We start from the raw sequence: 14,529 nt of genomic DNA on the forward strand, positions 1-14,529 counted from the left end.
TTTAAATCAAGCCCTGTTTAATCATAAATGTCCAAATGTGGTGAATTTTCACAAATGTACAAATCCATGTAAATAGCATCCAGTTTTCAGAACAGCATTATTAGCTTGTCAGAACCCCCATGTGTTCTCACCTGACTTCTAACACCTTATTTTCATTTTCTGTTTTTGAACTATAAGTAGAATCATTCAGCATGTGCTTGCTTGTGTCTGGGTTCTAGCACATAGCATTACGTGTGAAATTCATCCTTATGAATATGTCACGTTTTACTCTGTTGATGGACATTCTTGATAACTAGTTTAACAGCTCATTTGAGACCATTGGGAGTAGTGCAGTGAATGCTTTATATGTCTTTTGGAACCTGTGTACTCATTTTTCTTGGGTATATAGCTAATTGTGAAATTGCTGGGTCATAGGTCTGCAGGTGTTCAGCTTTAGTAAATACCAACAAACAATTCTCCAAGGTGGTTATAATGGCTTTCCTACATGATACAGTATCTCACTTTCTTCTTGCCATACATATAACAACATCTAACTGAGATGACATATGGGAACTGAATTCTACCTCAGCATGGGCAAGATGAGAAGGTGATAAATTGGGGGAATCCAAGCTGTAGCTGGGCTAAAGGTGGGAGCCATTGCCCATGTCAGCTAGTTGTTGCCTTGCAGGAATGTGGACCCAGTCTGGCAGAGTCTTCAGATTTTTGTTTTGTAATCAGGAATGTTTATTTTTATGTGGACTCCCATCAGTTTGTGCCACACAGAAAACACCCAAGACTTTGGCTTAAAACACCCCCAATTTAGGGGTGCCTGGGTGGCTCAGTTAAGCATCTGCCTTTGGCTCAGGTCATGATCCGCGGGGTCAGCTCCCTGCTCAGTGGGGAGTCCGCTTCTCCTCTCCCTCTGCCCCTCCTCCTGCTCATGTGTTCATGCTTGCTCTCTCTCTGTCTCTCAAATATATAAATAAAATATTTTAAAAACAAACACCACTTTAGTTCATCATTTCAGGTTTGGAGTTTGGGCTGGGCATGGGTGGGTTTGCCCAGATGTCTACGGTTAGCTCCTGATTAGCTAGGCAACTCTGCTTCTGTGTGTGAGTGAGTGAGTGAGTTAGTGAGTGTGTGTGGTGGTCTGTCTCATCACCCAAGAAATGAGCCCTGGATGGACTTTCTCAGAGTTAAAAGAGCAGCAGGAGGGCAAGCTCTAATGCCCAAGTGCTTCTGAAATCTGCCCAGGTTGTGTTGGTTATGGTCACATCCGGCAGAGCAAGCCAGATAGCCAAGTCTAGAGTTAGGGGGAGTCACCTGGTGCCTGGATACAGGAAGGAATGAACAAAGTAGTGGCCATTAATACCATCTATCACTCAAATTCTTCCCATTTTTAATTGCTGGTAACTAAGACCAAAAAAAAAAAGTGTTTTTAAGTGTTAACACTGGGTTAAATGAAACCTTCTGTGGGCCAGGTCTGCCTTGGGTCACAAGTTTGTGATCTTTGCATTTATTTTTCCAAGAATCCTTATTTGATCTATGGCTGACTCCTGAGAAGGAAGATTTAATTCCACTAGAGACTCCACAGAAACTGACAGTCTGATCCACTTGACATGAAGGAGAAATACAAATCTCTTAACATCTCCTTGTCTTGGGTGATTTCCCCCCAGTCTCTGGTGTGTTCTCTTGTGCCAGTGTGGCCTATTGTGTTGTATTTGCAGCCTCCTTCACTGTAGAGTCTTCAGTATCCTTGCTAGAGTGAGAAACAACTAGTAAGTTGGCAATCAAAAGTTAACTTGCCATTCAAGGAATAGGTGAACAGTACTGCCTTGGAGTGTCATCCGGCTGGGTGCAGGCTGGACCTTCCAAGGACAAGCACAGCTGAGGTGAAAACTTAGAAGTGACTCCTCTTGGGTCTCGTCTTGTGAAGCTCTAAGTAATAGTACTGAGAAGCCATTTGGTTTTAGGTGTTGAATGGGGATACCCAAACGGTCTTTTTAATATATATGGTTTTAACTAGTGAAAGAAATGCTATGCCCTTGGACAGATTTTTAGAGGCAGTAGGCACTTGCTTCCTACGTTTACCCCTCTCCATAAATTACAAATTACAAGTGGGGACACTTGAGCATAATTGCAAGGATACTTCTTTCTTTGCTTGGTATATGTGATGTCCAGTTGCTTGGTCCCATTTTATTTAGGTGATGTGTCAGAACTCTGAGTGCAAGCAATCAGCAGCAAACTCAAACTGGCTTAAGAAACTGGAACGAATCTATTGACTCGTGCTCCTGAAGATTCCTTTTTTTTTTTAAGATTTTATTTATTCATGAGAAACAGAGAGAGAATGAGGCAGAGACACAGGCAGAGGGAGAAGCAGGTGCCATGCAAGGAGCCTGACGTGGGACTCGATCCGGGGTCTCCAGGATCACTCCTGGATTGAAGGCGGCGCTAAACCTCTGAGCCACCGGGGCTTCCAGGTGTGGGTGCTTAGATCATGCAACTAGAAATCTCTGTGGCCTGGTCCTGCTTTCCTTTTGTTGTCTTTATTCACAGGCAGGCTCTTCCTTTTTGGGGATAAAAGGGCTACCAGCAACTCCAGTCTTATCTTCTATCCACTTCCAACCAGGAGAAAGAGAGCATCTGTTATCTGCAGTAGAAATTATGAACTTAAATTCCCATTGGTCCAGCCTGGATCATGTGTTCATCTCGGGCCAATCACTAACTCAGGTTGGCCAGGCTTGTATCCACTCCCACTCCAGATGTTAGGGGGGAGGGGTCAGCCTCATTAAACCAAGGTGACCAAGAGTGGGAGTAGGGTGGTTTCTTAAATGAAGAGGGAATAGGTGTTGGGCAGGAAAGGACTGAAACGACAGATGTCTGCCTTAGGTGGATATTTGAAGCAGCCCTAACTATGGGAATTAATGTGTTTTCTAATCATCAACCATGTTTATTGATCAGCTGGATGCTGGGGAATCCATAGTAAACTGAATGGACATAGTCCCTGACCTCAGAAGCCTAGAGTCCTGCTTCTTTTAACTAAAAGGCTGACATTAATGGAAACACATTAGCTGAGGCACCTGGGTAGCTCAGTGGTTGAAAATCCGCCTTTGGTTCAGGTGGTGACCCCGGATCCCCCATTGGGCTCCCCATGTGGAGCCTGCTTTGCCCTCTGCTTATGTCTCTGCCTCTCTCTCTGTGTCTCTCATGAATAAATAAAATCTTGAAAAGATAAAACACATTAGCCCTGGTTAGAAGTCTAGGCTCTGAAGTCCAACAGACTCAAATTCAAATTGAGACCCTGCTATACTAGCTCTTTGACCTTGGGGGAGTTAACTTATCCTGCCTTCCTTATCAAGTGAGGATGATGCTAATGCCTGTCTTGTGAAGAGACCATGAAATAAAACCTGGCATACAGTGGCCAGTGAATTAAAGCTGGCCCTTTTCTTATTAGTACTGCAGAGCATTCACCATCCTCACTTGCTCTTTGCTAAGACTTATCACTGTCCTACTCCTTAGCTAGGGAGTCCCTGGAGGGCAGGGTGTCCTGTCTTTTCCTTGTACTCTTTCCTGTAGCACTCCCTGCAGTAGGGGCCACATCTAGAGTTGTTGATGTAGAATTACTGGCAGAATTACTGCTCCCAACAGCAGTGTTACAAAGCAGCTCCTTGGTTGTTAGAACCCCTGGGAACATTCAAACATTCTTCAGGGTAGGATTTGGGTTTTCAGGCCTGATAAAGTTTTATTAGTGCTGACTAATATGTATTGTCCATTATGTCCGTATTTGTCAGAACCTACATCTGTGCTGTCAACAAGTTCAATTTGATGGCGTGTTTTTCTTCTGTTTTTAAGTTAGAAATGAGTGAGGAAACTTGCTAATATGAACTCCAGCAAACAGCATAAAATGTGAACTTATGAACTGGCTTAGCTGGGCACACTTCCCTCCCTCTTTGCTGTCCTCTGCCCTCTCTTTGATGCTCAACTTGAATTCTCTCTATTCTGTTAATTGCCCTTCCCCTGATCCCCATCCCTCCAGCTCAGGGTTCTCTTCCTTCTTCCTTTACCTCAGTGGAAGAGTTCTTACTTTATCAATGCAGTTCATTTTTTCTTGTTATAAATCAGCAAGTCTCTACTTAGGCACCTTTTGAAATGCTCTTTGTGTAACCTGTAACTTAGGTCACCATCTCGTCTTTGGAAGTTTCTGCTGATTAAAGCAGCTTGGGCTTCATTCATTCATTCATTCATTCACTCATTCCACAAGTATTTATTAAATGGCTTCTAAGTACCAGGCACTGTTCTGGTCACTGAGGATACAGCAGTGAACAAGACAGGAAACTTCTGTGCCCTTACAGAACTTAGTTCTGGAGAGAAGTAGACAATGAACCAAATTGTCAGATAATGGTCTGGAGAAAGATACAGCGGGTAGAAGGGGTAGAGTGTATATGTGTCGGAGGAGAGGCTATAATTTTAAACAGTGCTGTTCAAGAAGGCCTTCATGGAAGGAAGGAGATGAGGGAGCAAACATGCAGAGATTTGTGGGAGGGGATTATAGGCAGAGAATAACAAACGTACTGGTTCTGTGCTGCCCAGGGCCTGTGTGACCTATGTGATTTAAAATTCTTAATCCTGGGCACCTGGGTGGTTCAGTGGTTGAGCATCTGCCTTTGGCTCAGGGTGTGATCCCAGAGTCATGGGATCAAGTCCCACATTGGGCTCCCTGCATGGAGCTGCTTCTCTGTCTGCCTATGTCTCTGCCTCTCTCTGTGTCTCTCATGAATAAATAAATCAAATCTTTAAAAAACAAATAAAATTCTTAATCCTTTTTATTTAATTTTAATTTTAATTATTTTTTAAAAAGATTTTATCCATTCATGAGACACACACATACACAGAGGCAGACACATAGGCAGAGGGAAAAGCAGGCTCCATGCAGGGAGCCTGACATGGGACTCGATCCCGGATCGAGTGGGCTGAAGGTGGCGCTAAACCGCTGAGCCACCCAGGCTGCCTTCTTAATCCTTTTTAAACAAGCCCCTACCACCCCTTGTTCTACAGGGGATTCCACAAATTATGTAGCTGATCCTGATGGTAAGAATGTGCTTAGAATATTTAGGACCCTTGATGTGAAACTACTCTTTCCACAAATAAATCCATACCCATACTGGTCCAAGTTTTTGACTCAGAGTACCCCCTCACCTGACTTACCTCCTTTCTGGGTCCTTAAGCTCTGATCTCAGTTTAAACTAAAAGGGACTTGAAGGCAGAGGGCCAGCCTCTTCTGCTTCATACCAGCTTCTTTCACTGCCACACCCAGTACTCCCCTCCAGTCCTTTAGATTGGCGTTTGCTGCGTCCATTCCTTGCCAAAGTGCCCAGTGCAGTCCTACCAGTAGGTGTGGTTAGTGAGAATGATTCTCGAAGTTGGAAAGCCTGTTTAGAAAAAGACCAAAAAAATCCTATGGGCGTTTATTGTGTGTCTGCTGTGTGCAAGGCACTGTACTGGTTGGATTGTGTAGTGCTATAGTTCTCCCATCCATGCATGCAAACAACAGAAACTTACTAAATACTTTTTGCTCTATCTCATCACAAGGCACAGGGATTAGGTTAAATGTGAAGAGCTAACTTGGCTTTTTGTGAACCTTTGGAGCATAACCGCTCTTCATAGCATTGCTTCTGTGTAGAAATGATTTCTAAGTTCTAAATAGCTAACTTACTTAGGAACTTTGGAATGCCTGAGCCTGAGGGGACTGTGTATGTTGCATTTTGTTGTCTCTCATTTTTGTGCTGTTTTATATGATGATGATTTATCTCTAGAAAAGATTTTAGTTCTTTGAGTGTAGACATCTTATACATTTGCCAACAGCACATCTTCTCCCCCCAGCACCTGGGATGGCTCTGATTTCAGACAGTGTTTTGAACATAAAACACTTTATTTCAAGAATGTTTTACTTTTCTATGTCTGAAAATATCATCATGATTACTTACTGTAAGAATACTTAGGGAATTCAGAAGAAGAAAAATCTTGTAATGCCACGTTCAGAGGCTATGACTTGAATTTTGGTGGTGTTCTGTCATTTTTTAAGAATAATACATATTTTGAGGCCAATGTGGGATTGTGAATAAATACCTATTTATCCTGAGTGTTTCAGACATCCTCTCCCCTCCTGCCCCCATCAACCAGTTTTTTTCTTTTTCTCAAGACCCAGGTGAAACTGGAATTCTTTCTGTTTGAGATTGTGTAGGTCTGCTCTACTCCGCTTTTGCAGTGTGTAGAGAATCAAGATAAATTCCTTTAGAAAACAGTCTCCTTTCAGCCACAGATTTAGCAGAAATACTATTGCACACCTATTGTATCCTTGAGATACTTTTCTCAGTTTCTTAAAACACCACCTCGAGAGAGCTTTCATGTTCTGTTTGCCCTGGAGATGTACATTGGGAACAAACCTTGAATCCGTTTCTTCACTTTTCACTGATTTGGCTCATAGTAATTATTCCTTCTTCTACTAAACAAGAGAAGACAGATTAAATTTCTAACAGTAAGGCACAAAACCAATCCATTTACAGAATTAGTCTTACATTAGCACATAGGAGTACAAATCAGCCTCCCTGGGGATGGATCTATTTGCAATTTCTTTTAGCATTTTTGGAGTAAGTCCAGCAGACTTTGGGAAAATCTAGTATTCACTGACTTTGAATTAACAAAGTAACATGACCCCTTTGTGGGGTTTGTGTGGGGTTTTTGTATTTTTTTTTAATCCATCTATGATTTAGGGTTGTGATACTCAATTTCTAGTGTGCATGAGGATCCCTGAGGAAGAGATGCTTGAGCCTCACCCCTGGAAATTTGGGGTAACAGGCAATTTGGGACATTTTTTAAAATAAATTTATTTTTTATTGGTGTTCAATTTACCAACATACAGAATAACACCCAGTGCTCATCCCGTCAAGTGCCTCCCTCAGTGCCCGTCACCCATTCACCCCCATCCCCGCCCTCCTCCCCTTCCACCACTCCTAGTTCGTTTCCCAGAGTTAGGAGTCTTTATGTTCTGTCCCCCCTTCTGATATTTCTCACACATTTCTTCTCCCTTGTCTTATATTCCCTTTCACTATTATTTGTATTCAATTTGGGACATTTTTAACTTCATAGATGGTCTTGATGTGTAATACAGGACAAGAGTCACCATAGTGATAAGGAATCAATATTTGAGCCATTAAAGACTTGAAAGCCAGGTTGGTTGCATTTTATCAAAATCGTGTTTTTCCCCAAATTTGAAGCCGTGTTAATACTTTAATGTATTGGTTTTCTATAGTATTATTAGCCAGTATTACATTGCTTAGGTTATAAAATTAATGGAACGTGGTTCTCTCTAAACATTATGGTCCTACTGATATATTCATAGTGTGACTAGGTTCCCCTATGTTAATATTTCCAGTGTTTTTAATCTCTTTCCTTCACTCTTGGAATATCTTTGTTTATAAAATGTCAACTTGTCCATTTCTATGTTTGTAAGTCCATATAACTACAGAATTGGTTCATGTGGCCTGTAACTTTTCAGATGGCTGTGTGCTTCAGAATAGCCTAGGTGGAAGTCTGATAGCACTCTTTAGATTATAAGGTATTTCTCTGTACACTTGTAGCAGGTAGTATTGTTTACCTCTATGAGCTGTGGGAAGGGCCAAATGGTAGTGCTCAACCCTTGCTGTTGCTGCTTTTAGCATGTGTGTGGTTATTGGGCTAGCACCTCTGTCCAGGATGTGTCTCCATATCCTTGTCAAATCCTGGGTATCTATAAAAGAACTACATTTTCAACCACAGGGTCAAACATGCTCATAACTCTCAATATTTTATAAGGTGTTTCTCAAGTGATAGGTTACTAATAACAGTGAAGTTTATAAATTACTTATTCAACTTTGAATCTACTCTAGTTCTCTCTTGGTATAATAATGTCACTCTAATATCACTCTACCTCCTTGAGTGGAGGAAAGAGAAATATGTTGGCTAAACTATGTCTCCAGAATTGTGCATCAGAACCTTTGGGAACATGTTAAATACGGACTGTCATGTATCATTTCTATTGCTTTGGGAGATCAGGTTAAGGTTTTTGTAAAATAGATTCTGGGAGGAGATTTGCCTGCAGGTGGTTTAGCAGGTTGGCCTTCTCGAGAAGTCTTGACTTGAGACAAGAGTGACAAGCCTTTGTACTAGTCACTGGATGCAGGCTGCCCTCCAGAATGTCATGTAACCTTGGACGCGGCAGCTTTTTTTTTTTTTTTTTTTTTTAAGATTTATTTATTTATTTATGAGAGAGAGAGAGAGAGAGAGAGAGAGAGGCAGAGACACAGGAGGAAGGAGAAGCAGGCTCCATGCCGGGAGCCCAACACGGGACTCGATCCCGGGACTCCAGGATCACGCCCTGGGACATGGCAGGCGCTAAACCGCTGAGCCACTGAGGGATCCCCGAGGCAGCTTATTTGACCAAGAGTAGTGCCTAGGAAGGGGCTCAGCGTCAAGCTGAGCCAGTGAATCAAGAATAGGCAGCATTCTGAGTGTTTTGGGCAATGAGTGTCATGGACCCAGAGGGAGAATCTGATGACCCACCACTATAAGAACTATAAGAACGTGATAAAATGTCTTGCCAAAGAGATTCCAAGTGTGCAGCATGAAACTTGAGCCTTTGGCTTCCTGACCTTGTGGGTCTACATAGGTCTTAAGAGGTGGACCTTCCTTTATCACATTGGTTTCTTTTTTACCCTGCCATTCCCCAACCAGTGGTAGCAACAGGGAGGATCATTTACATGAGTCTGGAACTTGATCTGTTAGGGATTGACAATCATTTTGGAGTTTAGTTGTCATTCTAGGGGCATAATTATTTTTTAAAAGTTTGGCTTTATAATGTTGGTGTTCACGTAATTATAATTCAGTGCTTTGAAACCGTTGTTGTTCCCCAGAACTTACAAATTCTCAACACTCACACTGTTATGTGGACAGTGAGAACAGCACGGCATTTCAGATCCTTTGTTGGTATGGGAGGCTATAACACCCCTGACTGGTCATTTGCACCCTGGAGGCTGCATCCTTTACCTTCACTGTGCATTAGAGTAAATCTTTCTTTAGTTATTATTGCAGTATAACCTCTTAAAATTGCTGATTCTCTTTGAAAAGTTCTCTGGAAAAAGACCTATTGTGTGGACACTCCCATGAGTAACTTTTCATCCACTGTCGCCAACTATCCTCTGCTTAGGGTGTGACAGGGGGAGACAAAACTTTCTCTGTAAACAAGCTGGTAGAAGAGTCACATGGAATGTAGACCTAATCAAATTTCTGTTGAAGGGGGAAAAAGGGAGCTGAAGTGTCATTCTAGGAAAGAATATAACGGTATTAGTTACATGCTTTGCCGTGGTACTTGCCCCATGCACTTTCCATGTATTAGTTCATTTTATTCTTGTAACTACCCTGTGAGTAGGTAGGTATGTTCTCTCTTTAACAGATGAGGAATCAGAGACACAGATGTATTTAGCCTGGTCACATGGCTAGTCAGGTGGCAGAACCAGGATTATCAGTTTGAATCTTTGTTCTGAACCTCCATCCCAGAGGTCTGGTGGTTGGAATTAAAGAGGATGGCGATAGGGTTGTGGTTCTGCAAGAGTAGAGGCACTGTTTTCCAGAATGAGAAGAGAGTATTAGCCATCTGAATTGGGCAAAAGAAGGAAGGCTCCTGCCATCACAAGTGTGACTTTTCTGAACCAGAATAATAAAAATAAAGGTGATTCTCCTGCTTTGTTGCAGTAGTGTCACGTCCAGAAACCAGTTAATAGTCCTTTTTTTAAAAAAGATTTTTAAAATTTATTTATTCATTTATTTATTCATTAGAGTTACAGAAGGAGAGGCAGAGACCTAGGCAGAGGGAGAAGCAGGCTCCCCATGGAGAGCCCGATGTGGGGCTCCATAAGGACCCCAGGATTACCACCTGGGTTCAACTACTAAGCCATCCAGGTGCCCATACCAGTTGAAGCAGGGAGTCCTGAAGCAGGGAGTGATTGGAGAAAGCATGCCTGGTGTCTCTAACAGTGAAAAGCTAAATATGAGTTCATTTTGTATGAGGGCATGCTTTTCTTTGCCTTCATTCTGCTTGTATGAGGATAAGGAACATTTTTCTCTGGTTTCTCTACCAAGCAGGTAAAGTAAGCTTCTTCACCTCACCATAATCAAATAATGCAAAAGAGAAAGCAGAAGGAAGTTCAAGGTCACAAATGATAGTCTGGTCCTGTGTATGGCTTTCCTCAGCTGGTGGTGTGTGACCCCCTCCCCCCCCCACCGCAACCCCTCCCCTACCCCCACCATCCCGGTTGTGTGGTTGTGTTACGGAGTCTCAGGTTATATCTGGGCCAAGTGAGAAAGTGCTGCCTCTTTTCCCCCTGTGAGTGAAGCCGATTAGTTGTAAGAGGGGACCTAGCCTGACATTAGACTAATGACTTTCCATTATTTTTTTAGGCAGGGACTCCTTTGTCTTCGATTACACTTGCAGATTTTCTTCTGAGTTTTTTCCCCTGCCCCCCCCCCCCCCCACCCGTATGGCCAACATTTCTCTGCCGATTTAACATTCTGTACTGTCTTTGCCCACAGAGAACTGTCAACTCTTGCTCTTTTTCCCTCCAGAGATCCTTTTTGGCTCTCATACTTAGCCTTGTGCTGTTTTTGCAAAGTTGAATACATTTCCTTCTTATGCCTTGCATTATCTTTTAGCTCTGAGACTCCTAGATGAATGAAACGTGATTCCAGAAAAATCTTTACCCTGGATCTTGGTTGGGGCTAAATCAGTGCTCCCACTCCCTTGGAAATGCTGGACTATTTTCACTTTTCAGACTGCAGCCTTGAGGTATAGGACTGTCATATTTGAGTGGTGAATTAATAATCTGCTTGCAATCTGTAAGTCACTAATGTCAGCAAAAACTTATTAGAAATAAATTTTATTAAGTAAGTTCCATTGAGACAAACAGCCTGCTGTCCCTAGCTTTGCAGAAATACATACAAAAGTGAGCTTTAGCAGGTGGATTTTGGAACAGCCAGAGGGGCACATAGACACACTTGGCTTTCTTTCTGTTTCACACTCCTATTTCTTTGTGCAACCAGGATCGTCATGACAGCCTTATCTCTCAAATAAAGCCTGTTACCTCATCCCTAATTGCTTATCCAAAGGCAGGCGAGCTCTAATTTCTCCACATTAATAAATGACATCGAAGAAGAACTGCTTTGTTTGCACTGGCTCACTCAGGTTAACCAGCGTAGGCCCCCGAGTGCATTAGGAAACCGTATGTTTCTCCAGTGGCCAAGGGGAGGTGGTGCTCACCTCATTCAAGAGCAGCATTTCGTTTGTTTACTTCTTGCTCATGTTCATAGTCCTCTTCTTTCCCTGATGAAAACACTTTAGTGACCTAGGTCAGCATTTCTCGGACTGTGGGTGCTCACTGCCCTCCAAGTTGGGTATAATAGGAGTTGTCCTTGGGGGACTGGTGGCCCCTCTGATTTCAAGGTTCACTTTGTTGGCTGCCCCACTCAACTTTGCTCAGAGGCCTTTCCACGACCTTTGCACTGATTCCTGTGGCATACCCCAGATTGTGAGCTGGCACTCTTGCTTCTCCTTTTTTTTTTTTTCCTAGATTTTATTTATTTATTTACTCATGAGACACACAGAGTGAGAGAGAGAGGCAGAGACATAGGCAGAGGGAGAAGCAGGCTCCATGCAGGATGCCCGATGTGGGACTCGATCCCTGGACTCCAGGATCAGGCCCTTGGGCCGAAGGCAGGGAATGTGAGAAGGGTGGGCTTGTGGCAGTGAGAATCCAGAAGGGTCCTCAGGTTTGGAATCTATTCTGTGAGTGCTCCATGGAGTAGTAGTGAGAATGCGAGGCTCCCCCTGGGACAATAGCACTTCCCTCACTCCCACCAAGAATATCTCTTGCCCATTAAAGGAGTGTTTTCATACTTCCGAATTGTAAACTTCTTTCCCTTCTCTTTTTCTCCTCAGAATGAAATGGATGACGTGCCCTTCTTTGATATCCAGCTACCTTATGAGCTGGCAATCAACATATTTCAGTATCTGGACAGGAAAGAACTTGGAAGGTGTGCACAGGTAAGCGGTCATTGGGCTGATGGTTCAAGATTTACTTCCACTTGTAATGCGAGGATGGGCAGCTCTTGGGTGACAGAGATTGACTTATCAGAATTGCAAACTTTAAAGAACGAATGAAGTGGATAGCACCTTTCCCTGAACTGGAAGGATTTTGTTCCACATTACCACTTGGTGTTTATCTTTTTGTGGCCATCTGTTCAATAGCTCTGTTCTCCCTGCAGTCTGAGTTATGGTTGACCTGTGGGCTGACAACTCTGTACTTGGCCTTTATAGAGCTAGCCTGAGCTGTTAATATCCTCACCATTAATGCGAGGATGCCAGCCGTTGGTTAAATCAAGCCAGTTGTTAGGTGGGGAGTTGAGGGGTCAGCCTGGGGACAAAACAGTGAAGTCATGTGTTAGGCGTGTAGGCCAAATGATCCTTTAAAACACTAGAATGTGAGGTGCGATTCATGTGAGAACAGACACCCCCGGAGGGAATTGCAGATCTGTGTCCCCCGTCTCCTGCTTGTGCTAGGGCGTATGCCCATGGGGCAGCATGGTGGCACATACCATCCAGGCCACACTTTACTGTGTACACGAGTCACAGGAAATCTTGATAAAATGCAAATTCGGACTCAGAGGTCTGGGTAGGGCCTGATATTCTGCATTTCTAACCAGGTAATTTCCGTGTGGCTTGGACCACACTTGCAGAGGCAAGAGTTTATGCCATTAAATTAGGTCTCTTATTCACTTCTTTTTGGTGAAGAGTATAATTGGTGAAGTGTACAATTTCTCCTAAGTTGAATATATGATTGCTAACCATTTGACTCTCATGAACAACTGTATTCCCCAGAAGACACTAGAGTGTTTGTTGTCTATAACTCCTAAAGAAATAATTTGTCTACTGGCCGCCATTTTGCACCTGGATTCTAGATTACATTTTACACAGCTGTCTACATCCTTAAAGGGATCAGGCAAATGGAGTGGTACCAGAACTATATACTAAAAATCCAGGGATGCCTGCCTGGCTAGTCACAGGAGCATGCAATTCTTGATCTTGGGGTTGTGAGTTTGAGCCCCACGTTGAGTGTAGAGATTACTTAAAAAATAAACTTAATAAAAAAAAAATCCAAACCACCCCCAAGAAGTGAAGTTAAAAACATAAAGGCAGTTTGAGAAGTGCATACTGTAGCTAAATTTAGACTTTAGAAAAAAAAAAAAAAAAAAAAAAAAAAGACTTTAGAGCTTGCTACCTCTGGCAATTCAATGAAGTCACACACAATATAGGACAATTTAAAACATATGGTTTTACACCATATGAAGCAGTTTTGCTTAATCAAAACTTTCTACCTATATATGAATTTGAAAAATCTTTCAGTGTTCTTGATTGCCACAATTTTAAGTATGGGGGTGTTGGCAAATATTTTTTAATGCAGAGTCTGGAATCTTTAGGAAATGATGGAAGAAATTATTCCAGGGCTAAAATTTACTAAGTAAAAATGTACTGAAATGTAAACCGTGCTCAGAGCCTATCAATTGCATTAAGCAAGAGTACCTATATTGTCTTCTTCTTTCCCTTGGAAATTGGATTTGTTCTATTCTAACTTTACACTTTGGCCCTGTTCCCAAGAGTCGAAAACAAGAGTGTAGCTAAATGAGTCCAACTCCTGGATTTCAGCCTGATGCTGTTAGCTGAAGTCTTGGAACAGGGTCTGATAGCTAGCTGCTTTCCACAAAGTCAGCATTAGATGATAAAATCTTCATTCTTGATAGGGAGCTGCTGTTTAAGGAACATTTCTTTTAACATTGCTTTTTGCTCTCCTGCTTTGTAGAGGGCCATGTGGCTTTCACATCTGCTGCTGGTTTTCTCATCCAAAGAGTTTATCAGTAAAAGATAGGATCTAGTGGAAGAAGAGATCCCCCTTTTGGTACAAGGGGGCTACATTTCAGGATAGATTGGTTATGCTGGTGAGATTATTCTGCAGGTGTGAACAGTTTAATTTGCAACACAGTGGTCCAATTGTCCACCAGAATTCTTCTCTTTTTGGCCAGTTGGATTTGTTTATTGTTTTTCATTTCAACCTAATTTTTAGAGCACACGTACAAGCATAGAAAATATTCTTAAACAGAACCCCCACGTGGCTCTGGTCTGTGAAGCCAGGATTTATTTATTTTTAATAGTGCCTTTGCATGAAGATGACAATGGATGGCTGGTAATTTTTAGAATTGGCTTTGTTTTTTCAGGAATTAAAATACAGCCACAAAGTAATAGAGTAGCATTTTCATTTGTTTCTTGTGTTTTTATTTTTGAAACCAGGAAAAAATCCTTCTGTTGAGTGGAATATCCTGCTGCTTTATGATTTGATTTTAGAGGGGGCTTGCTCTGTCTGTCTCTCTCTCTTTTTCTCTTTTAATCAAGCCGCCTTGGGATTTTAGTGA

The 14,529-nt window shown here is 42.3% G+C and overlaps 1 protein-coding gene across 1 annotated transcript in view; it reads left to right on the forward strand.

The window, feature by feature from the left end:
• FBXW8 (F-box and WD repeat domain containing 8) overlaps positions 1-14,529 on the forward strand; it is a 120,736-nt gene that overhangs the window by 3,524 nt on the left and 102,683 nt on the right. The window contains exon 2 of the mRNA XM_077875799.1: positions 12,005-12,109. Coding sequence (XP_077731925.1) covers positions 12,005-12,109 — 105 coding nt within the window. The remainder of the gene's footprint in view (positions 1-12,004; positions 12,110-14,529) is intronic.

The sequence above is a fragment of the Canis aureus genome, chromosome 27 (genome assembly GCF_053574225.1).
Source record: "Canis aureus isolate CA01 chromosome 27, VMU_Caureus_v.1.0, whole genome shotgun sequence".
Lineage (NCBI taxonomy): Eukaryota > Metazoa > Chordata > Mammalia > Carnivora > Canidae > Canis > Canis aureus.